At 50.7% G+C, this 25,458-nt stretch overlaps 1 protein-coding gene and 1 long non-coding RNA gene across 6 annotated transcripts; both read left to right on the plus strand.

The window, feature by feature from the left end:
- The first annotated feature begins 7,143 nt into the window (after positions 1-7,143).
- Positions 7,144-17,923, plus strand: HPCAL4 (hippocalcin like 4). 5 transcript variants are annotated; one of them, XM_011955251.1, is made up of 5 exons: positions 7,427-7,548; positions 7,684-7,789; positions 13,964-14,133; positions 14,401-14,616; positions 15,919-17,923. In XM_011955251.1, exons 3-5 carry the CDS (start codon positions 13,972-13,974, stop codon positions 16,114-16,116), a joined length of 576 nt encoding a protein of 191 aa, XP_011810641.1. In that variant the 5' UTR covers positions 7,427-7,548; positions 7,684-7,789; positions 13,964-13,971; the 3' UTR covers positions 16,117-17,923. The 5 variants fall into 5 exon arrangements, with proteins under 5 accessions (XP_011810640.1, XP_011810643.1, XP_011810644.1 ...); XM_011955250.1 differs by lacking the exon at positions 7,684-7,789 and having other exon boundaries at positions 7,144-7,548; XM_011955253.1 differs by lacking the exon at positions 7,684-7,789 and having other exon boundaries at positions 7,144-7,548; positions 14,428-14,616.
- A 9-nt stretch (positions 17,924-17,932) lies between these two features.
- Positions 17,933-20,002, plus strand: LOC105521171. The gene is made up of 2 exons (XR_001003231.1): positions 17,933-18,688; positions 18,719-20,002. It is a non-coding gene; the product is annotated as an uncharacterized LOC105521171 (long non-coding RNA).
- Positions 20,003-25,458: the final 5,456 nt, after the last annotated feature.

Below are 25,458 nucleotides of genomic sequence, written 5' to 3' on the forward strand. Positions count from 1 at the left end.
TATACCTGATATAAATGATGAATTGATGGGTGCTGACGAGTTGATGGGTGCAGCACACCAACACGGCACAAGTATACGTATGTAACAAACCTGCACATTATGCACATGTACCCTAGAACTTAAAGCATAATAAAAAAAAAAAAGAAAAAAAAAGAAATCTAGGCAGTTAGAAATCTAGGCAGCCTCACTATCTACATCTGCAATTAGAATCTGCAATTAGAAATCTAGGCAGCCTCACTATCTACATTTTGCTCCTCCAGCCCTTGTAACACTGTTAGTGGCTTCCTGCAACTAGAAATCTCTGGGCAACCATGCCATCTGCATTTTGCTCCTCCAGCTCCTCTAACACTTTTGTATTGAATCTCTTATTTTAAATTCCCTCTCCAATCTAATAGAATGGTTTTTGTTTTCCCAGGAATGTAAGAAGTGACATGTGCCACTTCTAGAGCAAAGCCTTCAGAAGCAGATGTGCCTCCTCCCCCCTCTCTCTTTCCCTTTTCACTGACTGGAGGCCCTAAGGGATGGTAGCATCACAAGGTAGAAGGAGCCTAGGTCCCCAAATCCCCACAAAGAAGAGAACCCATCAACCCGACACTGATCCCAGACTGTATATAAACAAAAAATAAAATTCTATCACATTTGAGTCATTGTATGTTTGGATCTATTTGTTACAGCAGCTTAGTCTTTGTCCCAACTAATATAGCACAGTAACAACATGATTTATATGTTCATCTGTGTATCATTCTTACTCGTGCCATGGAACTCTGCTAAGCGCTTTATCCTCACGAGTCCTCACACAACAAGTAGTTCCCATTATTATTCCCCTTTGCAGACTAGGTAACTGAAATGCAGACAGAACTTGTCCAAGATCTGTCTGACTTGAAAGCCTATGCACTTGGAGATATATATATATGTATTGTTTTATGCTTGCTGCCTCTCTCTACCCTAATCTACCCTGCTCTGTGTCCCAGAGGCCTGCATATGAACTGCACTACTACACTAAATAGGCTTCTTTGCCCTCTGCCTTCCTGTTGGTTTTGAGCAATGGGAGACATAGTAGGAGAACAGCACAAGGGAATTGAAGGAGGTCAAGGTATTTTTTCCACCCACCCTCAATCTCTGTATAGCAGGCCATGTGTTGGCAACGGCTGTGTTACTTTACCAAAGGCCACAGCTCTCACTAAAAAGCTATCTCCTATAATAACAGCTCTGCCCCCTTCCCTTGCCCATTAAGGCTTGGGGGTGGTACTGGATCTCCACTGTTGCTAGCTTCATGGTGCTTGGCAATACCTCATTGATTTCTCTCAACCATACTGTACCATACTTATATAAATAGTTCTCTCATTGACCTATCTTTAATTATCCCTTTGAGTGCCACTTGTTTGATAGTACAGCTTGTATGTGTTCTTATAAACTCTAGGCACCTCTATTGTTTTTCTTCACCAAGCATCTATTCGCCCCTTTCTTGGAAGGAACACCTTCCTTCCCTAGTGTGGTTGTGGGGGCATATGCTCTGGGAGGACTTGACTTGACTTTCCAGTTCTGGGTGTAGGAAAATGACTCAGGCCTGACCAATCTGAGTACTGCATACCCCTGTCTTCAGCGATTGACCCTGAAATTAGCATGGACTCCAAACCAGGCCAGTGAGAACCAGCCCAGGACTTTGGCTGCAGGGGTAAAGAGAAGCTCTCTTCTTTTCTGTGGGACCCCAACCTGAGAGTATGTTGGCCTGGAGATGCCCGCAGATATCTTGTCTTTATGTGGATCTCAAGAATTAAGCCAACACTCAAGAGAGCAGAGCTGAGCCCTGGAAAGAGGTCAGGTATTAATTATGTTGTTTAAGCCCTAGAATCCAGCCAGCTTTAAAGTCCAATCTATTTTTTTTTTCTTTACTTAAGCCATTACATTCTCTTTTTGCCTAACCCATCATAGGGTGGATTTTCTGTACCTTGCAACGAGTCATGATTGACAAAGAAAGATATCAAATTAATGTGTGTTCCCTGCAATCAAACATAAACCACCTCTAGATAATCTAAGTTTAAAACATAAATCTGGGGAAGAGATGTGGGATGGCTTACTGACTCGAAGGAAAAGCAGAAAAAGCAGATCTTGGAAAGGAAATGTAGCAGAGTTGCCCCTGGGGATTCGGATAGCAGGAATGAATAGACAGGGTCATCAGGGCACTGCTCTGGAATAAAGCAGTGCTAACCATCTACATCCTTGAGTCACTTTACTCAAGATTCAGATTTGCTTGGGAGGGAGGGAGAGAGGGAGGGAGAGAGAGAGAGAGAGAAAGCAAGACACCTGGGCTGATAGTTTCCACCACAATAGGGCACTATTACTGTACACTGTAATTCCTCAAAGTAAAATCTGTGCTAAGCACTTTGCATATATTAACTCATTTAAATCCTCAGAGTAGTCCTATAAAATAAATACTATTTTTGTTTGTTTGTTTTTGAGATGGAGTCTCACTCTGTCACCCAGTCTGGAGTGCAGTGGTGCCATATCAGCTCACTACAACCTCCGGCTCTCAGGTTCAAGTGGGTTCTCCTGCCTCAGCTTCCTAAGTAGCTGGGATTACAAGTGTGCGCCACCAGGCCTGGCTAATTTATTTATTATGTTATTTTTGTTTGTTTGTTTGTTTTTTGAGATGAAACCTGGCTAAAGTTTTTGTATTTTTAGTAGAGACAGGATTTCACCACACTGGCCAGGCTGGTCTTGAACTCCTGACCTCAGGTAATCCTCCTGCCTCGGCCTCCCAAAGTGCTAGGATTACAGGCGCGAGCCACTGCTCCCGGCCTGGTATGTTTTCAGTAGAGACAGGGTTTCACCATGTTGGCCAGGCTGGTCTCAAACTCCTGACCTCAGGTGATCCACCTGCCTTGACTTCCCAAAGTGCTGGGATTACAGGTGTGAGCCATCGCTCCTGGCCAATACTGTTGTTATTATCCCTATTTTACAGATAAAGAGACAGACACACAGAGAGGTAATGCAATGTGCCTGCAGTCACAAAGCTAGTAAGTGACAACTGTGGGATGCAAACCCAGGCAACCTGGCTGTAAATCTGTGCACTTAACCCATTATATATATGGCTTCTCCAATAGAATAAGAGGGAATAGATTCAGGACAGGCAAAACCACAAGGTCCCCTGCAGTTGCAGGACAGGCAAAGCCTCATGGTCCCCTGGAGTTATCATGCAAGGAGTTATAGGGAACTCCCACTCTTTCTGTAGTTGTCATCTTCTTTCTTCTTTCTTCCTTCTTTCTTCTTCTTTTCTTTCTCTTTTCTTCTTCTTCTTTTCCTTCTCCTTCTCCTTCCAGATAATAGAGAGATTTCTTATTTTGGAAATTTAAAAAAAAAATCCTGCTTAGCCAATAGTGTAAAAGGAAGGAACCCAACTCTGGTGATCTCACTTTCTCCCAGCCACAAAGAAGACAGTGAACTATCTAAGACCTAGGGGAATTCCAGCTGTCATGAAGCTGCACTAGCCAAGGCAGAGAAAACCCAGGGAATCACTAAGGCACTATCCATCATAAAGGCACTGTTCAGGACCAAGGAGGAGAGGAATGCTAGCACTTAAATGAAACAAATTGAAGTGGCCACTGTCTGCAGACCTCTGTCCTCACCCAAACCCTGCTGGGCTCACTTCCCTCCGTGCCCCTTTGTTGGGCCTCCTGTCCTTCGGTGCAGCTTGATCTTGCCTCCTCATTCTGCAGAGCCTGCTCCTTCACCAACGTGGAACAGGTGTTTGCCAAGACTCCAAGCCTGAGAACAGTAAGGCCATGACAAAGCCCCAAAACTTAAACCACATTCTTCTGGCTCATAATAGTGGAAATCCCAACTCAATTCTGAATGCTACCACTTCTCAGGAACACAAGTCAGCCAGTGGTTAAGAGTGTGGGCTCTGAAGTCAAACCTAGGTTGGAATCCTAGCTCTTTGACTAATGAGCCGTGTTACAATGGACAAGTTGTCTAACCTTTCTGAGGCTCCATCCTCTGCCATGAAATAAAATAATGAAACAAGGGCTGAAATTCAGTCCCTACGCACTGGTACAGCTAAAGTGGTTGTTAAAACATTAAAGTACTTCCAAATTGATTGGTAAACAGCCATAGCCTTTGACTCCTCACTATGCTCGCTTCTCCCTGCCTGCCTTACTGATCCAGTAACCTAAGTGTTAACTCTTGGCAGAACAGAGAGCTACTAAGACCTTGATCTACTAAGACCTTGATCTAGCACTAAGGCCAGTATCTGTTCTGATTGATAATGCTCATGCCTGAATGGAGTGTTAGATATTTTTAATATCATCCCGGGTAGTGGTCATCTTCTGGATTAAGTAAGATGATGCAGATAAAGGACTTGGCAGAGAGTCTGGTACACAGTGAAGCAACTCAGTCAATGTCAGCTGTTACTGCTTTAAACATCAAACTGAAGGGGACAGAGGCAGGGTCCAATACCAGGGCTTCAAAGTTGAGTATGGTGAACAGGTGAAGCTGGGTTATGACTGGCAGTTTCAGGAACAGTCACGGCCTCAGGATGATTCAGGGGTGAGGCAGCGTGGGTAGTCATGCCTGGGGGATAGGATGGCCAGCAGAAACCATGCTCTGGCCCCCTCACAGGTCAGGAGGGCTGCTCTTTTCTTTTCTTTTCCTTTCCTTTTCTTCTTTCTTTCTTTCTTTTCTTTTTTTTTTTTTTTTTTTTCCTTTCCTTTCTTTTCCTTTCCTTTTCTTCCTTCCTTCTTCCTTTCCTTCCTTTCCTTCTTTCCTTCCTTCTTTCTCTTTCTTTCTTTCTTTGCTTTCTCACGCTGTTGCCCAGGGTAGAGTGCAGTGGTGCAGTCTTGGCTCACCACAACCTCTGCTTCCTGGGTTCAAGCGATTCTCCTGCCTCAGCCTCCTGAGTAGCTGGGATTACAGGCATGGGCCATGATACCCAACTAATTCTTTTTGTATTTTTAGTGGAGGCAGGGTTTGCCATGTTGGCCAGGCTGGTCTTGAACTCCTGACCTCAAGTGACCCACTCGCCTCAGCCTCCCAAAGTGCTGGGATTACAGGCTTGAGCCACCACGCCCAGCCCAGGAGGGCTTCTTGTTTTCACTACTTCCAGTTTACTGTACTGCTGGGATCCCATGTCTTGTTCACCTGAGACAGAGGGGCTGCTCCCAGGAGGCTGGATTTTGCCTTTGTAATACCTTGGGGAATCAGAAACAAATATTCCAATCTAAGCTCCTTACCCTTAAGGACTTGAAGGACCATAAGGAGAGGCAGTATTGTGTACTGATTAGAAGTGTGGGCTCTGAGGCTAGACTGCTGGGGTTCAAATCCCAGCGCTGGAGCTCTCTTTACTAACAATGTGAACTTGGGTCAGTCACTTAACTGCTCTGTGCCTCGATTTCCTCATCTGTTAAGTGGGAGTAATAACAGAACCTGCCTCACAGAGCTCTTATGGGGAATAAATTGGGTAATACATATAATATGCTAGAACAGCACCTGGCACAAAGTAAGCCCTCAATACACATTAGCTATTGTTAAAGGGCTCAGGACTCTAAGTGGAGCAGTCAGATTCATGTACACATACTTCTGTCCAAGGGACAGTCTTTCTTCATCCCCTTGTTGAAAATTTCCCCCTGCTCCTGTGGACCTCCTGTGCCAGCTCCCACATTTCACAGACTGGGAGGCCCAGAATGAGAAGGGTTTTGCCCACGGTCATAAATGGAATCATTGGCAAAAATGGGACTCAATGTTAGCAATGTGAACTTGGGTCAGTCAGTGTTAGGGTTTCAGATACCACTTCTAGTAACCCGTGCTGCCTCTCCCCACTTCTTCACGCCTTGGATTATGGTTAACTGTGAGCAAGGGGGTTCTTGCTCATCTCTGGGTCCCCAAGACCCAGAACTGAGAAGGTATCAGGGAAGTGAAAGATTGAGAACTTCAAACACCTGTCTTTCAGGAGTCACCAACCCATAGTGCCAAGGATGCCCCTCCTCCTTCAGCTGCAGGTTCTTTGGAGCCCTCAGCCCCCCGCTAAGGCCGCAAAGAGAAGGCATAGCCCTCAGCCGCGAGAACGGTAGAGCAAAACCGTTTCAAGGGGCAACGAGACAGTTCCTAAAGAAAAGGGACATCCACGGGTTCCTCCCCCAGCGAGCCTGGCCCAGGCGTTTCTGGGACCAGCTCCAGAAGCCTCGCCCCCGCTCGCGGCAGGTCTGACCCCATCCCCCATTGTCCCGCCCCGCCCACCTCTACCTTCGCCGCGCAGACAGAAGCCCCGCCTCTCACCGCTGCTCTTCAGCGTCCGCGCTCCGGTTAGGCCAATCCCCAGCCGCCAGCCCCGACTTTTGACAGATCCTTAGAAGTCCCTTCCCCGCACGTGGCCCAGCCCGGGGATATATGCTCCCCTTTTGCCCCCAGTTTGGCTTAAAAGGGTTCCTTCCAACCGCCTTGTGTCAGGAGCTCTCAGACGCCAGTGCAGCCCAGGCGGCCGGGCCGGGCTTTGGGGAGACCCCCGAGTGCGGGGAGGAGGTGTTGCCGGGGCTCTGAAAGCTTCCAGACCCGCTCAGTGTAAACCTCCTCGGGTTTGTGTCAACATCCGAGGCCGGAGACTGGCGGCGGCTGGGGATCGGCTCTGTCTACGGGACGGGAAGACGGGAGGGTGGGGAATGGAGGATCCATGGGTAGGCATAGGGGTCCTTCTAGGGGAGAACGCGAGAGGCCTCTTGGGGGTCCGTGAGAAAGAAGGAGAGCCCGTCTGGGGAGGGACCGGAATGAAGGGCTGGAGGGGTGGCTGGAGGGAACCTACGACTAGCGCAGGGCTAGGTAGAGTCTGGGGACTTCGCCATCCATACCGCGCTCTTCGCGCGCACCCAGCACCCTCCTCTCTGCACCACGGCGTGAAGGGAGTGGTTGCGTGGGGAGAAGGCACGCAGTGGCATGGACTGCTAACCACCTGTCTCCTCCCTCTCCCACCCAGCTCCTCCCCAGCTCCTCATTGACCCCCTCCAATTTCGGCTGGGATATGGGGGGGGGTCTCATCTTGTGACTCATCCCCTCTTCCGCCCCCACCCATACTGGGGCCCAGGAAGGGAAGCTTAGAGATTCGGCTGTGGTTCTCCCGTTTCCATAGCAACGGTGAGGTTGTTTTTGAGAATCCACTTCCATCGTCGACCCTTTTCACCCCAGACCTGTAAGCCGGGGGCTGAGCCTCAGGGCAGGGGTGCAGATGGGGGTGCAGCCCTCCCGCTTCCCGGCGGCTCCGGGAAGGTCAGCGCGGGCAGGAGGGGCGCGCTCCTGCGGCCGGGCCTCGCTGGCCACCCGGTCCCCACCTGAAACCCCGCCTGCCACTCCGCTCCAGAGGAGCCAATAGCCGTGCAACCTGCCCGGGATGGGGCGGGGCTTATGCAAAACGTGTCGCCTTCGGGAGGCACATAGTGATACAAGATCTGGGAGGCGGCTCCGGCGCAGACCTCGGAGAGCACAGCTGCCGGCCCGGGAGCCAGTCTCGGTCCCTGCGGCCCGCCGAGGCTCGGAGCCATCCAGCGACCCGGCGAGCGGCCTCAGGTAATGCGAGTGGGACCGGATCCTCAAGGCAACAACCCCACCGGGCGGAGGCCCTGGCCCCCTCCCCCTCCACTCTCCCTTCCCATCCTCATGTCCTGCCCTGATTCAACTCCCTGACCCGTGGTTCCGCCTTAGGCGGCAGCAACTGAAGAACCCACCCCTGGGCAGGAGACCGCCCACCTCAGTCCAGGCCCATGGGTGCAGAGAAGGAGGCAGAGCCGCCTCCTTATCCCCAGCTCAGGTGAGAACAACCATTGCTCTGGCCCCCAACATACACGCGTGCACACACACATACGCACACAGATGCACACACATACATCTGGGGGTGTGGTGGTGCTGCTGCTAGCTCGAGGCGCTGGTCACCCTCCCTCCTGTTTGGATATGGGTTGTCTGTCCAGCCCCATGGCAAACTCCCACCTCCACAGATAGCCCCTAGCCACTTTTCATCAGGGAGCCCCTGCCCCCAAAGACAGCCTCCCCCTCCACAGAGCGCTCCCTTCTCCTTGTCCCCAGACACTGTCCCCACTTACCACCCCTCAAGCTGACAGAGCCCACAGCGTACCTGAGGGAGGGACAATCCTCCTTCCCCAGTTTTTCTCCTCACAGACAGTCTCTACAGCCCTCCTCAATGGCCCCCAGTGCTAGGCAGAGGCCCCATATTTGGCAACTCTCACGCTGGCGGGAGGATGAACCAAGGACACCACCCCCAGCAGACCACCCATGCCCTGTCAGTCCAGTTGCTGCCAAGGCCCCAACCTCCATACCTCCTCCCTCCCGCTCACAGCCAGGCACCAAGTCCTCTCATTCTGCCTGTCAAATATCTTTCTAATTTGTATGACTATTTGCTCCCTCTCTCCCATCTTCCTGCTGCTCCGTGGGGACCCTGCCAAAGTGCTATGTGGGCTGTGTTACTCCTGGCCCTAAAGTGGACTGTACCTGGAGGGCAGATGAGCTGGGTTCAAATCTTGCACAGCCAAAGTTTGACTTTGGCCAAGTCACTCCCCTCTCTGATCCTTCATAAAATTGGGGAGGGGTATAAGAGAGAGGGTAGACTGGGTGAGATGAACTTGAACAGCCTTCTGGTACTAAGACACTCTGGTTCTATGGCTGATTATGGAAAAACAGAACCCTGAACCAAGAGGACATTAAAGAGAGGAGGCCTGAGGGGGGCGGGGTTGGTTTAGAACTCACTGAAGGCACATTCCTTCTTACCCAGGCCTAGGTACAGGCTACCTCCTCCCACACACTCTCTAGGCCCCTTCTATTAGGAATGCCTCCTAGACCACTAGCCCATCCTGACATGGACAGCTCCAAATTGAAGGTGACCATCAGGGCTTACTCTTTGTTTGTCATCCCCTGCCTCTCATTAAGAAGGAGAGGGAAAAGACCTGGTTGCTGCTGCTATTGCTGCTGCTTGGGGAAGAGCAAAAGGAGGAGAGGAAAGAGAGAAAATCTCCTGACCAGGGAGCTATTGTCACTATGGCAACCGCCTCAGCACCGGCTCCTCTGAAGCTGGGTGAGGGTGTGGGATTATTGCTTCCTTCAGTCCCTCCCATTCAAAGCCTCAGCCACCTCTCCATTCAAAGCCCACAGCCCTTAGCACTCTTGAAGAACCCTCTGGGCACACTGGGGCAATGGTTTTGTGTATGGGGCAGTCTCAGCTCCTTCACAGCTGGAGGATAGCCCTCAAGAGGTAAGCAGAGGAGCCTGCCCAGGTTCAGCAGGGCCACAGCTCCAGCAGAGCATTGTCCCCAGCTGGGTTCTGGCCTTCACTTTGCTGCTGATGGGCTATAGCTGACCTTGGGTGAACCCTTCCTTTCCCTAGGTCTGGGTTCCATTGCCTCTGAAGTGGGTGTGATAGCAGAAGAACGCAGATAAACAAAACAGCCTGACATAGACCCAGGGAGGAAGAAGGGGGTTCTGCTCCTCTTACGTAATCCACCAAGAGACATTCATTGAGCATCACTGTGTCCTAGGCATTGCCACTATGTCTCTGCAGGGCAGTTCTGTGTAGGCACAGAAGGCAGGGTGGGAACCAGGGTAGGGGAGCTATAAGAGAGAAAACCCCCTGCTCTTATGGGTTCCAGACCCAGTGAGGACTAAGCACTCACGGAGAGAAGTGAGTGCATAGGGAAAAGCACTTTTATTTCCCCCATGGGAAAAATAAACTTTTCTCACCCTTCAACCTGCTCAAAAGTGGACTTGGGCATATTGGAGGGGATCAACTCCTTGCCATTTGAGCAAAAAGGTCTGGAGAGTTTTCTTCTGACTCAGGCAGGGGTTTAATGCAAAGACCTGTCTCAAGTCAGACTGCATCCTGGGATTCTACAGCACCAGGTGAGGGTCAGAGAGCTCTGAAGTCTACATGCTTGTGGGGGACTGACTCATGCCCAAAGTGCAGAGCCCAGGCTGCTGACTCTCCACTGTCCAGACTGGAAAAGGCTGATCATAAGGAAGCAGGCTTCAACCAGGCCCTGAAGACTGATTATAGCCCAGGAGAGAAGAAAGGATATTAGGGGAGAGGAAAATAGCTTAGCAAAGAGGTGAGGAGTGTCTGGCTGTGAGAAGGCTGGCTTGAGAGGAGTATGCAGTGGTGAGGTAAGCAATGAGAGCTGAGGCTAGATAGGTGGGCACTTTGAGACCAGATTCTAGAGGATTCTGGAGTTTCAGGGGGCCCATGGGCATGGCTACTTCTAGCCTATATTGTACCTTTTTGGGGGAAAAAGCCATTCCCTCCTAACAGAGGAATCAAAAGAAAGGCACTTCCTGCCAGGCAGGGAAGCCCCATCGGCAAGAGCATAGCTTGACATCAACCCCCTCGGCTGTGTCCCTGGCTATGGACATAATGAAGGTACCAAGAGCATTTCAAAATAAGAGACAACAGGACCTGATGGTAAGTTAGACCTAGGGCAAAGGGAAGGGAAAAAATGAAGGTAACTAAGATTGTGTTCCCAATATCCCGGGGATGAGGGAGAGAAGGAAGGGGCAACAGAGACAATCTGACCATCTCTGGTTGGGGGCGAGTCTGGCTGTAGACTTGCTGGCTCAGAGGTGCTGGTGGGCACCCCTAGGGGTGACTATCTCCTCGGTATCAGAGATTGTGGCCCCAGATGTTTCCACTGGGGCCAAAAGGGAGATCAGAGCTCTGATTTTCCCAGAGGGCAGATGTGGGTAGAAAAGGTCTGTGCTGACGGTGGCCCAGGCAGGTGGCACGGATTCAGCCTGAGTGCTCATCTGAGCCCTCCCACTGACCTGCTGTGTAACCCTGAGCCAGTTTTCTCCTATCTGTCAATTTCCATTTTCACTGAAATAAGGGGATGGTCTTAAAGGGCACTGCCAATTTTGACCTTCTTTTCTTAATTTCTTATTTACTTATTTATTTTTATTTTTTATTTTTTTTGAGACAGGGTCTTGCTCTGTTGCCCAGGCTGGAGTGCAGTGGCTTGATCACAGCTCACTGCAGCCTCAACCTCCTGGGCTCAAGTGATCTTCCCATCTCAGCCTCTGAGCAGCTGGGACTACAGGCACATGCCACCTTGTCTGGTTAATTTTTAAATTTTATGTAGAAACGGGGTTTCATTATCTTGCCTAGGCTCAGCTTTGACCTTCTGATGATGTAGAGGGAATGAGAAGAAATAAAGGAGGAAGCATAGTCTGGGTCTGAGACCTAATAAGAGCAGGGAACAGGGAGGACCCCAGGAGACAGAGAATTGTGGAGAAGGCAGCACAGAGCAGGGAGGAGAAAAGGGGTATAAGGTGAGAGCCACACAGACACTGTGACACACACAGAGAGACGTGTGCACTCTGACAGATTTGCAGCCTCAGACATTGACATGCTCCCACACACAGACCCAGCCCCTCATGCAGACTCTCAAGCACATCCTACGGAAGACAGAGGGAGAGGCTCTGCCTCGCCCCATCAGACACCTCTGCCTCTGGCTTCTCCAGCTTCCTTGACTATACCTTGAGCCTTCAGAGTCCTCTGGATTTGGGAGAGGGATGGGGCCTGCTTTCTTTTGCACATGGGTGTTCCAGAGGCATCCTTGCCTCTGGCCTCAGTGTAGCCATTTTCCGCACAGCCTCAGGTTCCTGAAAATGGCATGCTCCCCCTCCCTGGCTTTTCCTGAGGGCATACAATTCCTCATCCTGTGGGAGTGGGGAAGGATGTTGCTACCTGCACTGCTCCTGGGTCTTCCTTAGGGCCCAGTGGAGGAATCTGAGGCCCAGAGATGATCTGTAACTAGCCTGAGGTCAACCCAGCAAAGGGGAGTGGGAAGGAATGGACCAACCTCAGATTTGCTGTTTAGTGTTTTCCCAGCAGTAATAATTAGAAGCCCACTGGCAGACATCGGGCTATGGGAGTGGAATTTTCATAAGTATCTTCTCTCAGCCCAAGGGCTTCCTCTTTCAGAGTATCTTGAGGACAGGCTACCCTGGGGTGGAAGCCTGACCCTCTTCCAAAGAGACTCTAGGCAGGTCAGAGGCACCTCCCAAGCCACGTCCTGGAAAACCCAGACTCTGCATGGGCATTCCTCCCAGGGAAGTCAGACAGGAGGGTCTACTCTGCCTTCAAGGTCTGGCCACGCTTCCTGAGGAGGGTCCGTACCTCTTCAAACACTTCCCCTGATACAGCCCACGTACGGGCTCACATTCCCACTGGGAAATATCTCTTGATCCTTCCCAAATCTGCTTCCCAGCAACAACACTTGTATCCACTGAGCCTCAAATCTGAGCCTCTGCCTCAACTCCTCTGTTCCTCTTACTCCCACATCCAATCAATTGTAAAGTCCTGCCAGTGCCCTTCTTAACGTCTCAGCCCATCCACCTCTCTCCACGACCCTTACTCTGGCAGCATTGTCTCTCACCTGAACCATGTAGCAGGCCCCTCCCTGCTCTACCTACCTGCCTCCACCAAAGGTCATCTTGCATGCTGTGGCCAAAGGAAAATTCTTTTTCTTTTTCTTTTTTGAGACAGGGCCTTTCTTTATCGCCCAGGCTGTAGTACACTGGTGCCATCTCAGCTCACTGCAACCCCTGCCTCCCAGGTTCAAGTGATCCTCCCACCTTAGCCTCCCAAGTAGCTGGGACTATAAGGCATGCACCACTACACTCAGCGATTTTTTTTTTTTTTTTTTTTTTTTTTTTTAGACAGAGTCTCGCTCTGTCGCCCAGGCTGGAGTGCAGTGATGCGATCTTGGCTCACGGCAAGCTCCGCCTCCGGGGTTCACGCTACTCTCCTGCCTCAGCCTCCCGAGTAGCTGGGACTACAGGTGCCTGCCACCAAGCCTGGCTAATGTTTTGTATTTTTAGTAAAGACAGGGTTTCACTGTGTTAGCCAGGATGGAGTTGATCTCCTGACCTCGTGATCTTCCCGCCTCGGCTTCCCAAAGTGCTGGGATTACAGGCATGAGCCACCGCGCCTGGCCAAATTTTTAAATTTTTTGTGGAGACTAGGTCTCACTGTATTGCCTAGGCTGGTCTCAAACTCCTAGCCTCAAGCTGTCCTCTCATGTCAGCCTCCCAAAGTACTGGGATTACAGGCATGAAATACAGTGCCCGGCCTGGAAAAATTCTAAAATATATACCTTTTCTTGGGTGCCCAGTGACTCGTTCAAGACTGGGCATATCACAAGCATTCTGTAAATATTGTGGAATGAATGCAATCTTCCCAGCCCTTGCTTTAAAAAATTCCAGGAGCGTCTGTTCCCTCCAAATTTCTTGGCATGGGTTGGAGGCCCTTTGTAACCAACCATCTGCCTCTTTGACCCAGTTACAAGTTATTGAAGGCTGGCTCATGTCTGCTTCATCTCCATCACTGGCATAGGGCCTAGCACACAGTCAGTCTCAATAAATGCTCGGGGAATGAATGGATTAATGAGAAGCCAAATGTCAGTAGAGGATTTCTACTTGTACAGAGAAAAGAGGGAGAGAAGCTCCCTGCTGGGGTGGCCCAAGAAAGCCTTGAGGTAGAAATTGGGAGACAGTGCCAGGGGGACACACAAGGAACCTGCCTCAGGTCCCTTCTCAGGACAGAAGCCTGCCAAGGAGGGTGGGGGCTGACTGCAGAAAGCCCAAAATGGCAAGGAGAGGAGTCAAGGTCTTAGTCTGTGGGCATGGGAGCCATGGACGGTGTGAGCCCGAGGGGAGAGGATGAAGACTGTGGAGTGCTGCATGGTCAGTGAGAAGGAGAACTGAGACCTGGAAGGCGGGAGACCGGGGGGGCCAAGAGAGGAAACCTGCCTGAATGCAGGTGTTGTGAGGGGAGACAAGGCCCAATTATGGGGGAGTGTCACGAGGGGAAGGAACCTGCAGCCCCACCCTGTGTGTGGCAGGGGAGGGGGCAGCTGTGGCTGAGGCAGGGCCTTGCCCTGGACCCAATCGGAGGAAGCCCTCTGTCCCGCCCTCTGTCGCGCAGTCCCCGCCATGGGGAAGACCAACAGCAAGCTGGCCCCCGAGGTGCTGGAGGACCTGGTTCAGAACACTGAGTTCAGCGAGCAGGAGCTGAAGCAGTGGTACAAGGGCTTTCTGAAGGACTGCCCCAGCGGCATCCTCAACCTGGAGGAGTTCCAGCAGCTCTACATCAAGGTGGGCGGCCGGCACCTGGGGTGGGGGGAACCAGGTACCCGGGGTGGGAGAGGCAGGGCACCCTGGGGTGAGCGCAGGCGAGGCACCCGGAGTGGGAGGAGGCGAGGCAACCGGGGTGGAGGGGAGGCGAGGCACCTGGGGTGCGGGGGAGGTGAGACACCCGGGGTGGGAGGAGGCGAGGCACCCGGGGTGCGGGCGAGGTTCCCTGGGGTGGTGGCGGGCTGGGCGGAGCTGTCGCTGCGCCCCAACCCGCCGCACCCCCCTCAGTTCTTCCCCTACGGTGATGCCTCCAAGTTCGCGCAGCACGCTTTCCGCACCTTCGACAAGAACGGCGACGGCACCATCGACTTCCGGGAGTTCATCTGCGCCCTGTCGGTCACCTCCCGCGGCAGCTTCGAGCAGAAGCTCAACTGGGCCTTTGAGATGTACGACCTGGACGGCGACGGGCGCATCACGCGCCTGGAGATGCTGGAGATCATCGAGGTGCGGGGCCGCGTGGGCGCTGCTATCCCCGAGGCAGCGCTTCGCCGCCCCCGCCCCTGCCTCCGCTGCTCTCGGTCCTCGGGGCCTCCCTGCTGCTCCCCAGCCTACGATCCCGCCTCCTACCACCCCGCGGCGGACCACAGGCCCGGGCTAAATGCTTTACCCGACACTCGACGGGGGGTGGTGGTTACTGTCCCAAACCCCATTTGGCAGAGGAGGAAACGGCTGCGGGTGGCGGTTCCTGAAACCAATCCAGGGAGTCTGACCTCATAGCAGATGTTTTCAACTCATACTGTCAACAGGCAGGGATTGAGCGCCTGCCAGTTCCTGCTTTCATGGGGCATTCCTTCTAGTAAGAAATTTTTAAAAAAATAAATGAAGGAAGACACGCGGGGTCAGGCCTTAGGTGCTATGAGGAAGATATATTAAGTAAAGTGCCGGGAGAGAGCGTGATGGAGAAGTGACTTTATAAATGGTGGAAAGTTAGCAGCAGCCTGAACCGGGTGAGGCCTTTACTGCTAGATGCCTGGGGGAGAGTGTTCCATGCTGAAGGGCAATTAAGGCAGGTCGGCCTTTCTCTGCAGAGTTCAAGGAGGGGCCAGGAGGCCCGGTGGTGGGAGAGCCAGGAGAGGGAGGGAGTAACAGGAAGGTGGTCATACGGGGAGCCAGGAGCCCCATCAGTCAGGTCTCCTAGTTAGGAAACTTCCATGGAGTTGGGTTTCTGGCATGTTTCATCTACATAAATATTATTTAGTCTAAATAAAAAATGAGTTGGGGGCTGGGTGCGGTGGCTCACACCTGTAATCCTAGCACTTTGGGAGGCTGAGGCCGGTGGATAACCTGAGGTCATGAGTTTGCGACCAACCTGGTCAACGTGGTGAAACCCCATCTATACTAAATATGCAAAAATTAGCCGGACGTGTTGGTGCGCTCCTGTAATCCCAGCTATTCGGGAGGCTGAGGCAGGAGAATCACTTGAACCTGGGAGGCAGAGGTTGTGGTGAACCGAGATCATGCCATTGCACTCCAGCCTGGGCAACAAGATCGAAACTCTGTCAAAAAAAAAAAAAAAAAAAAAAGGAAAAAGGAAAGAAAAGAAAAAAGAGTTGCTCATTAAATATCCATATCCAGTCTTAATGACCACATATACCTTCCAGTATCCTCACCACCCCACAGTGTTCTCCTTGCCAGATCCCTTTTCTTCACCCCCTGCTTCTCAGGGCCCCTTGTAGGTGTTCACACCTCCCTTCTTCTCAGGGCCCCTTGTGGGTGTTCACACCTCCCTCCTCCTTCCCTCACCAGGCAATCTACAAGATGGTGGGCACCGTGATCATGATGCGCATGAACCAGGACGGGCTCACGCCCCAGCAGCGTGTGGACAAGATCTTCAAGAAGATGGACCAGGATAAGGACGACCAGATTACACTGGAGGAGTTCAAGGAGGCAGCCAAGAGTGACCCATCCATTGTGTTGCTGCTGCAGTGTGACATGCAGAAGTAGAGGCTGGTGAGGGGCAGGGTCCCTGGCCAGAAGGAGCATGGCCACCTCCCAACCTGATGACCTCTCTGGCTGGCCTCCCAGGAGGAGGGACACTCCAGCTCCCCTCTCGGGCCCACCCAGTCCTCTGCCCAAGCCCCTCCTCCCCTCCATCAAGATCCCTGAGGGACCACCTCACCCTGCAAAAGAGACAGGTCCTCCGGTATCCTGTCTTCTAGCCCCACCTCCCACTTGGCACAGAACCAGCATCCACTGGGCATAGGGGAGTTGGCTTTTGCCCCAGAAGGTGAGGTTAAGGAGTTGGGGGCCTGGGGTTCTGGTTCAAAGTTCTCTTGATCCTGGGATTATGCTTTATAGAATGTGGTCCCATAGGCCTGTCACAGGGCCAAATTGGGTCTGTCCACTCCTGAGGCTCCAGATCCCATAAAGGTGGTCTCTTCCCCGTTCCTTCTGCTCTACCTGGCCCTTCCAGCCCCAGCCTTTGGAGCGTTCATTCAGGCCTTTCTTCAGCTAATGATTATTGAGCACCTGTTCAGTGCTAAGGATATGGTCATTTACAAGACACATCTTGTGCCCTCTGGAAGCTCATAGGGTCGTGAGGCAAACTTCCAGCTGTCAGGGTCTCAGCTGAGCAGAGGGTGCTGAAAAGCTGGTTAGTCTGGGAGGAGCTATTTCATCTTCCAGCTCAGCTCCACACAAAGCTGCAGAAGGATGAAATGAAAAGCATTTGGAAGTTGAGGAGCCACGTGAGTGAAAGTTTTAAGAAAAATGAAATTTATGTAATACTTATTTTTTTAGTACCCTTTAAAGGAGCTACAGTCATTTTATTATTTCAGGAGGTTAAAATATACGCTATATTACTTGGTTTCTTATAAAATGATTAAATGAATGAGAAAATATTAATGTTTAAGGGGAAAAAAACCTAAGAAAAAAGGGAGAAAAGACCATGAAATTTACCAGATAACACTTTTTCAGACTAAGTCCTGAGCTGCCACGCTCAGCAGTTTTTGCTGCTTCAGCTCTTCCTTTTTATTACCTTTTTCAATTCGACAAGCAACTTTCTATTACATACTTACTCAGGTTGGGTGCTGACTTCAGAAACAGGAAAAAACAAGGTTTGCAAAGAGTGAGACAAGTGTATATCCCGAATCTTGGTAGTTCGTTTCTGAATTTGGTTTAGTTTCAGAACTGGACTTGTTCCTTCACTGCCACAGAATCAGAAGGAGCTCGAAGAAAAGGCTCACCTGGCCACTGTTTAGGCACCCAGACAGAATTTATGGACCAAATGCCTAACAATGTGCCAGGCATGCTCCATTCGAAAGGCTTTTTCTAACCCCAAATCTTAGATCTGCCAGGTAGTTCATCATCCCCAGTGCGCTGGCTCTGCTTTCCAATGCCTGCTTTCCAATTTTGGATCCATGAGCTATACAGCTGCATGCTTCGACTGCCAGAAAAATTAATCTTGCTTCTTCATCAGGTCTTTCACTTGACTTTCTCCTGTACTTGTGATCAGAAATTAGCTTTGACGTGCAGTGACAGTTGATTTCCTCTTGAACTGCCGGTGAAAACAGTCTAGTACACAGGTGCTGTCAGCCCAGGGTAGGAGTAGGAAATGATTGCTGAGCCCGGTGTGGGGGAATTGCATCTGCAGGAAAGAGATGCAGCATGCTCCTCACTCCTGAGTGCTCACCTGTCCTGCTTCTCTGCAGGTGAAAACTCTGGGGGATGCCGATGAATAGACCTCGGTCCCAAGCTCTACTGGGCCCTTGGAGGTAGCAAGGCCACTGGGTTGCCACCTGTTTTCTATCCTCTTGCTCATGACCAGTCATATGGTGAGGCTGGGGAGTTAACATCCTCAGGCAGGAACTAGCAGTTGTTTATCCGGCAATGCCTCAAGGATGTTGCATTGCTCCCAGGAGCTGGCTATTGGGTGTGTCTTGTGCGGTCAGTCAGCATCACAAACACGTAGATGCTCACCAACCTGGCTCAGTTGTGACCTAAATCTTCTGGTGGAAAGCTTTTCACTGAAGTTCCTTCCCTGCAAATGTTGAATCTAGCCTAATTCACAACCACACAGAATTTCATGGCTTTCAAAGGCTTGCCATGTGCCCCATCTCATTCTATACTCATAGCCCATGGAGGTGGGGATTTTCATTTATTTTCTCTAGACTTGGAAGCTGAGATTCAGAGAGGAAGCATCCCTTGTGCAAGATCACATAGTCAGGAGGTGACGCAGTGCTAAGACTTGAACCCAAGGCTCTAAGAGGATTTCTTCTTTTCAGAGTCTCTTCGCTGTCCATTTCTGTGACTGAGCTGTGCAGAAGTTGACAGCAGGGACAGCTACATTGATTTTCATCCTTTATAGGCTTCCTGCTTAGAAGTTTCGGAGATTGTGGTCTTCCAAAAAAAAAAAAAAATAGGAGCTTGTTTGAAGTCCCCACATTTTCAAGCATCCTGTGTTCTGCCTCTGGCAAGCTGTGCTAACAGCTCAGTGTTATCCTGGGAGGCCTCAGAGTCAGAACCCTCAAAGCATCCTGCATTGTCTTTACCCACCATCATCTTCCCTAAGAGAATTGTTTTTGTTTTTTCCAAGCTGGTGGGCAAGTCCTAGCCATGAAGGCATATTTGATTACTCCAGGCTTCTGGACACACATACACATGGGTGATTTTTGCTGGTCAGGCTCAGTATTCTCAGACAGCCCAGCAGTGTGAACACAAAATGCCAGGCCAGGAACTGGGACCACCATGTTGCTGATGGGAGGAACCACAGGTGGGCCAGGTCTTGCTCCCACATACTCCTGGGTGTCCCAGGGACTGTGTGCTCAGGAGCACTGTGGTAGAGCACTGGCCCTGCCTTGAGAAGAGACACAGGTCTCCTGTCCCTGCACCAGCTGAGAGAGACTTGCCACAAAGCACAAGGCTAGCAGAGATTTATGTATAACTTGCACAGACACAAAAGTATACAATCAAAACATTGATATATCCAAACTCTCCTTTGAAATTCCAATCTTCTTGCAACAACTCTGTGAGTTGCAAGGTCCCAGAATCTGCCTTCTCACATACTCTACCCTCGTTCATCCTTTTGGGCTAATTGATGAACATCTTATTTCTTATCTCTAAAAATTATCAGCAAAGGCTACTTCAGATGGCCACTTTAGTCCTTTCAGCTGTAGTCAGGATTATTTAACTTACCTTTACATCAAAAGTTAAGAAAAAGTTAGTTCATAAGTAAAGGCACTAAATCCTTTCCTGACAATGACAGAGTCTCTAGAGGTAGAAATTTGCCTTGCTGCAGAGAGAGAAGGAATGGCGTGGGATGGAGGAAAGAAAAGAAAGAGAAGAGAAGAAGCTGGGGTCTCCAGGCAGGATAGTAAGCTGACACTGTAAATATTTTTTACACAAAAATGTATTGAAGCAACAAATATTTCCTGAAGATCCACCCTGGGTGAGGCTTTGAGCTGACTTTAGAGATCACTGTGGGGTCAAGAATTTCTTACATGTTTTATTCATCATTCTTGAAAAAAGAAATAATTCAAACCTTGCAATTAAAAAGTCTCAGAAAAATATGAAATTTTCTTTCTGAAATTTTCAGGGTTTTCTTTTTACCTTTGCCAGAGTGTGGGGGCAGGACTGGGCCTGCCAGGGTGTATAGCCCTTCCTGCTTGGTGGAGGCCAGTCAGGCCCAGTGCCTTCTAAGCAGCAGTCGAGAGGAGACTTGGGGAACGGGGGGTCTGGGTGCAGGGGAAGGGGCCCAGTTCCAGTGTAGCCCCCTGTCCCCTCCAGATGTGCTGCTTCTGGCTGTGCCCTCAGTGACTGCCCTCACTGCTCAACCCTGTGCTGTGTGGTGTGTTTCTTTCCCCACTGACAGTGAATAAAAGGTGCGACTGTGCTGAGGGCTCCTGTTCTTCCCTAAGCTGGGACAGGATTGGGGTGGGGTGTAAGAGAGAGAAGAGGCCTGGGGAGGCTCACTCAGTAAAGGGCCAAGGTCCTTGTTCTAGCAAGAACTCTGGGAACATGGCATGAGACTCACTTAAGCTAGTTCAAAGAAATGGGGGAGCAGATTATAAGGGACTCTGAAGATGGAAAATCAAGAATGGCTGAACCTCAGGCTGGGCGCGGTGGCTCACACGTGTAATCCCAGCACTTTGGGAGGCCAAGGTGGATGGATCACAAGGTCGAGATCGAGACCATCCTGGCCAACATGGTGAAACCCCATCTCTACTAAAAATACAAAAATTAGCTGGGCATGGTGGCGCATGCCTGTAGTCCCAGCTACTCGGGAGACTGAGGCAGGAGAATCACTTGAACCCAGGAGGTGGAGGTTGCAGTGAGCCGAGATTGCACCACTGCTCTCCAGCCTGATGACAGATCGAGACTCAGTTTCAAAAAAAAAAAAAAAAAAAAAGAGAAGCTGAACCTCAAGAGAACTAGAACTTGCAACTGGGCATCTTCCTTACCATCTCTGGGTCTTGCAGGCTCTTATGCCCTGGACAGTATTTGCATCTGTGCTCTTTTCCTGGGCTTCTCTTCAGACTTCTTTGGTTTTGTTGCACAAGTGGCTGAATCTCCAACTCAGTATCAAGACTCACCAGTGACTGACAACTCCGCTCTATGCCTCTTAGTTCCAATTCACAAGCAAAAGGATCTGATTGGTTTGGCTTAGCTTTTGGCGGGATCCCTCAGGTCAGGTGTCCTCCCTTGGTCCAACCATCTGTGGTCAGACTGGACACTGATATGTGGGACCTTTGAGCAATTCCCTCAGAAGGAAGCTAATGACAGCAGACATTGGGACTCAGTTTCCCTCTCTGCCCAGTGAAAGGCCTCATAAGAGCCCAAATGAGAGGACAGTGGCCAGTGGAAAGAAAAGCCAAGAGCCACAATTCGTCCAAATGGTGCCGTTTGTATGACTTAGGAAAAGGCACCCCTCTGAGTGGAAGCAGTCCCGTAAGTATGCAGCTAGGCAGTGGATAGAGCCTTTGGGCTAATTAGGAAAATATTGCCCTTCCTCCTGGTGAATACAGCCCTGTCATATTAGGGTGCACAGCTTCACAAGAGGAGCACAGTCTGCGTTTCAGCTCCTGCCTCTCCTGCTGGTCCCAGGTCATTGCATAGTGTGTAAACTGTTCCACGTTGACCTGAAATATGGTCAAGGGTTGGGGTGGGAGTTGGTGGTGAAGTGTTCCTCTCAGAATGTCCCCTGACAGCCCAAGAAGCACTGTTCCCTGCAGAGAGTTGGGGGCAGTGGTGGCTGGAGCTGCCTGCCTTCTCCTGAAATGTTCAATTGCTTCTACAAGGGTTGCCTCAAGGACGCTTGGAGGTGGCCAGCTCCCTTGGCAGGAAGCAATTAGCACAGAGGAAGGAGGCTGACCTGGCCTCGGGGCAACCATGAACCTAACTAAGGAGGTGACTCAGAAGCCTGAGAACTTGGGGCCGCTACTCCCAGCTGAAGCCATGCTGGGGGATGGGAAGTCCTGTCCCCTGTCTACTTTGGGCACGCAGGTCCTCTGTTGCCTTCTCCCAAAACCTACCCACTCAGGTCCCCATAATCTCTAACCCAGCCAAATTAGTCACCTCCTACTTTCAGCCTTGCCCTCTGCCCCATCTAGCTGCCACTAAGAAGCCACAGTGACCTTCCTAAAGCACAAATCTAACCATGTCAGCTCTTCAAAGGCTCCCCTTGCCCCTCTGTATGATTTGCTCCTTAAATATCCCTCCAGGTCCTCGCATGATCTGGCACCAATCCACCTCAGAAGGCTTTTTCTTCCTCTCACTTTTCCATCCTGCACCCTGCACTAAGCCATTCTGAATGGCCCCCATTTCCTAAGGGGTCTCTTATGCTTTTGTGCTGTGCACAAGCCATTGCTCCTCCCTGGGTCACCCATTCCCCTGTCTCAATTATCTCCTCCTCTGTGAAGCCCTCCCAACTCTCCAACAATTGGCCCTTCACATGTACACAGTCCCTCACAGTCAACAAACACTTCCCATGTGATCCGCTGTTGGCTGAGCCAAGCACACATTTATGTTTCTCTTTTTTTTTTTTTTTTTTGAGACAGAGTTTCGCTCTTGCTGCCCAGGCTGGAGTGCAATGGCATGACATCGGCTCACCGCAACCTCCGCCTCCTGGGTTCAAGCGATTCTCCTGCCTCATCCTCCCGAGTAGCTGGGATTACAGGCGTGAGCCACTATGCCTGGCTAATTTTGTATTTTGTGTGTGTGTGTGTTTTTTTTCAGACGGAGTCTCACTCTGTTGCCCAGGCTGGAGTGCAGTGGTGCCATCTCAGCTCACTGCAAGCTCCGCCTCCCGGGTTGACGCCATTCTCCTGCCTCAGCCTCCCGAGTAGCTGGGACTAGAGGTGCCCGCCACGGCCCTGGCTATTTTTTTTTTTTTTTTTTTTTTTTGTATTTTTAGTAGAGATGGGGTTTCTCCATTTTGGTCAGGTTGGTCATGAACTGCTGACTTGAGGTGATCAATCCACCTCAGTCTCCCAAAGTTCTGGGATTACAGGCGTGTGAGCCACCACACCCAGCCATGCTTTTTTTTTTTTTTTAAAGACAAGGAAACAAAGGCCCAGAGAATGGTAAAGCTGGGACCCGATCTTAGGTCTCCAAACATCAAGGCCACTGCTTGTTGTGGCTTCTCAGCCATGGGAGTGAATCCAAGTCAGAATGTGAAAAGAGATTTAAAAAAACTGGCTGGGCATGGTGGCTCATGCCTGTAATCCCAGCACTTTGGGAGGCCCAGGCAGGTGGATCACGAGGTCAGGAGATTGAGACCATCCTGGCTAATACGGTGAAACGCTGTCTCTACTAAAAATACAAAAAAATAGGCGTGGTGGCGGGCGCCTGCAGTCCAGGCTGCTCAGGAGGCTGAGGCAGGAGAATGGCATGAACCCAGGAGCTGGAGCTTACAGTGAGCTGAGATCACGCCACTGCACTCCAGCCTGGGCAACAGAGTGAGACTCTTGTCTCAAAAACAAACAAACAAAAAAACAAAAAACACCATCAGCTCTGAGCTTCAGAGGAGGAAGCGTCTTACCTAACTGGGAAGAGGTGAGGAATAGGTAAAGAGTAAAGGGCAGCCATGGCTTCATGGAGGAGGTGGCATCTGCCCCGGGGTCTTACTAAACGTTAGCCAACAGGGCCAGGCATGCTGGAGCAGGGCTATCTAAGGGAGCAGCCAGGTGTGGGGCTCCTGGAGTCATGCCCTAAGGGGTCTGTCCCCAGCTTATTCATCTGAAGAAGTGCTGGACCTAGAGGCAAAGTCCTGGCTGGAGTCCAGAAACCCTGAGCCAGGGAAGCCCTGCACCCACCCAGCTTTAGGGAGTGACAGGCAAGCCAGAGAGCATGGCCAGAAGCCTGGAAGGGTGGAAAGAACAGTTGAGGATCAAGTTCTCTAATCCTTCCAAAGTAGGATCTGGGGAAAGTTTTTTTTTTTTTTTTTTTTTTTTTTTAGACAGGGTCTCGCTCTGTCACCTAGACTGGATACAGTGGCACGATCTCAGCCCACTGCAACCTCTGCCTCCTGGGTTCATATGATTCTCCTGCCTCAGCCTCCTGAGTAGCTGGGATTACAAGTGTGCCCCACCACACCCAGTTTTAATTTTCGTATTTTTAGTAGAGATGAGGTTTCACCATATTGGTCAGGCTGGTCTTGAACTCCTGACCTCGTGATCTGCCCACCTCAGCCTCCCAAAGTGCTGGGATTACAGGTGTGAGCCACTGTGCCCGGCCCGGGGAAAGTTCTTAAAGGGACTGAACCAGGAGTGTGGGCAGGATTCCTTGATGGCAAGGAACAGTGCCTACTCATGGCAGGGTGAGTAAAGGGGATTGGACTAGTTGGGACTTTTGGTTGCAAGTGAACAAAATCCAACTCACACCAGCTTAAGCAAAAAGGGAGGCTTATTGGCTCATGTAATTGGGAAGTTCAGGCATGGCTGGGTCCAGAAACTCAGTTGCATCCTCTCTCCCTCCCCCTTCCTGCTTCTCTCTCTCTGTGGCACCATTGTCCTTCCAGATGTGCTTCTTCCATGTTCTTTCAGCTGCCAAAAGGGTTCCTAGCTCACATTGCCCCAAATTAACAACCTCAGAGAAAAAGAGCCAAACCTCCCAGCAGCCCTAAATAAGAGTGAGGAGTGTCTCACCTGGGGTCACATGCTCATCCCTATGTCCATGGACACAGAGCTCCCCGCCACTGGTCAGGTTTCAGTCACATGCCTACTTCTTGACCAGAGAACCAGGCAGGCAGGGCTTTTTATTAGAAAAAGAGGCCGGGAAAAGTGATTACTCAAGCAAAACCACTAGCCACCAAATTTCCTTTTGGGGGCATTTGTTGAAACAATGTGGAGAATCTCATGAAAGTGTAGGGCACCAGAGCCAGGCCTTAGCTGGAACTTGGGAAGCTGTCAGGACCAGAGGTGGCTCCATCTCAGGGCAGCATGGTTTCTCTCATGTGCTGCCGTCTGCACATCCTTTCCCATCTTGATCTGCTGCTCAGCTCATTCTGCTCAGAGAGTTTCCACCTGCACTGAGCTTTACATTGCATATAACTGCAGTCTGCACCTTGGGTCTCCTGGGAGCCAACTGTATTTCATAGCATCTTCAGCTTCTATTCCAATGGTTGACTGCCTAGCCCATTTCCCAATTCCAAATTCCTGAGAAAGAGAAATCTGATTGGCCCAGGTCATCTTTTCAAGCCAATCACACAGATTAAAGGCCACTGGACAGCATGGGGGTGGCTCACTTTTGTGTCCAGTGCTCACCTCCATCCAAGTAACCACTCTATACATTCTTCCTGAGTGACTTCATCGTTCTCCTCCATGAGGCAGCTGAGAATGACTGACCCCATTCCTAGAGTTTTCAATTGTTTATTGCAGTGTAACAAACTGCCCCAAAACTCAGTGCCTGAAACAACAATTTATTATTTTTGATGATTCTGTGAGTTGGCTGGGCTCAGTTGGAAGGTTTGATTGCTTCATGTTGTGTTGGCTGGCGTCATCCACATAGCTGCACTCCACTGGGAGCTGAGCTGGGGCTGGGACAGCCAGGAAGGCCTCATTCACATGTCTGCCGATTGTGCCTATAGTCACCTGGGCTGTCGCTAGCTTCTTATCCTCCAGGTCCTCTCTGTCTCACTATGTGGCTTTTCCAGCAGGATAGTCCGGGCTTCTTTACATAGTAGCCAGCTCCCGAGAGGGCAAAAATGGAATCTGCAAGGCCTCTTAAGACATAAGCTTTGAAACCACACAGCACCACTTCTACTCTGTTCAATTGGTCAAAGCAAGTCACAGGGCCAGCTCAGACTGGACTCCACCTCTGAATGGGAGGAGTGTCAAAGTCACATTGCCA

The sequence above is a fragment of the Colobus angolensis genome, unplaced genomic scaffold (assembly GCF_000951035.1).
Source record: "Colobus angolensis palliatus isolate OR3802 unplaced genomic scaffold, Cang.pa_1.0 Scaffold4, whole genome shotgun sequence".
Taxonomy (NCBI): domain Eukaryota; kingdom Metazoa; phylum Chordata; class Mammalia; order Primates; family Cercopithecidae; genus Colobus; species Colobus angolensis.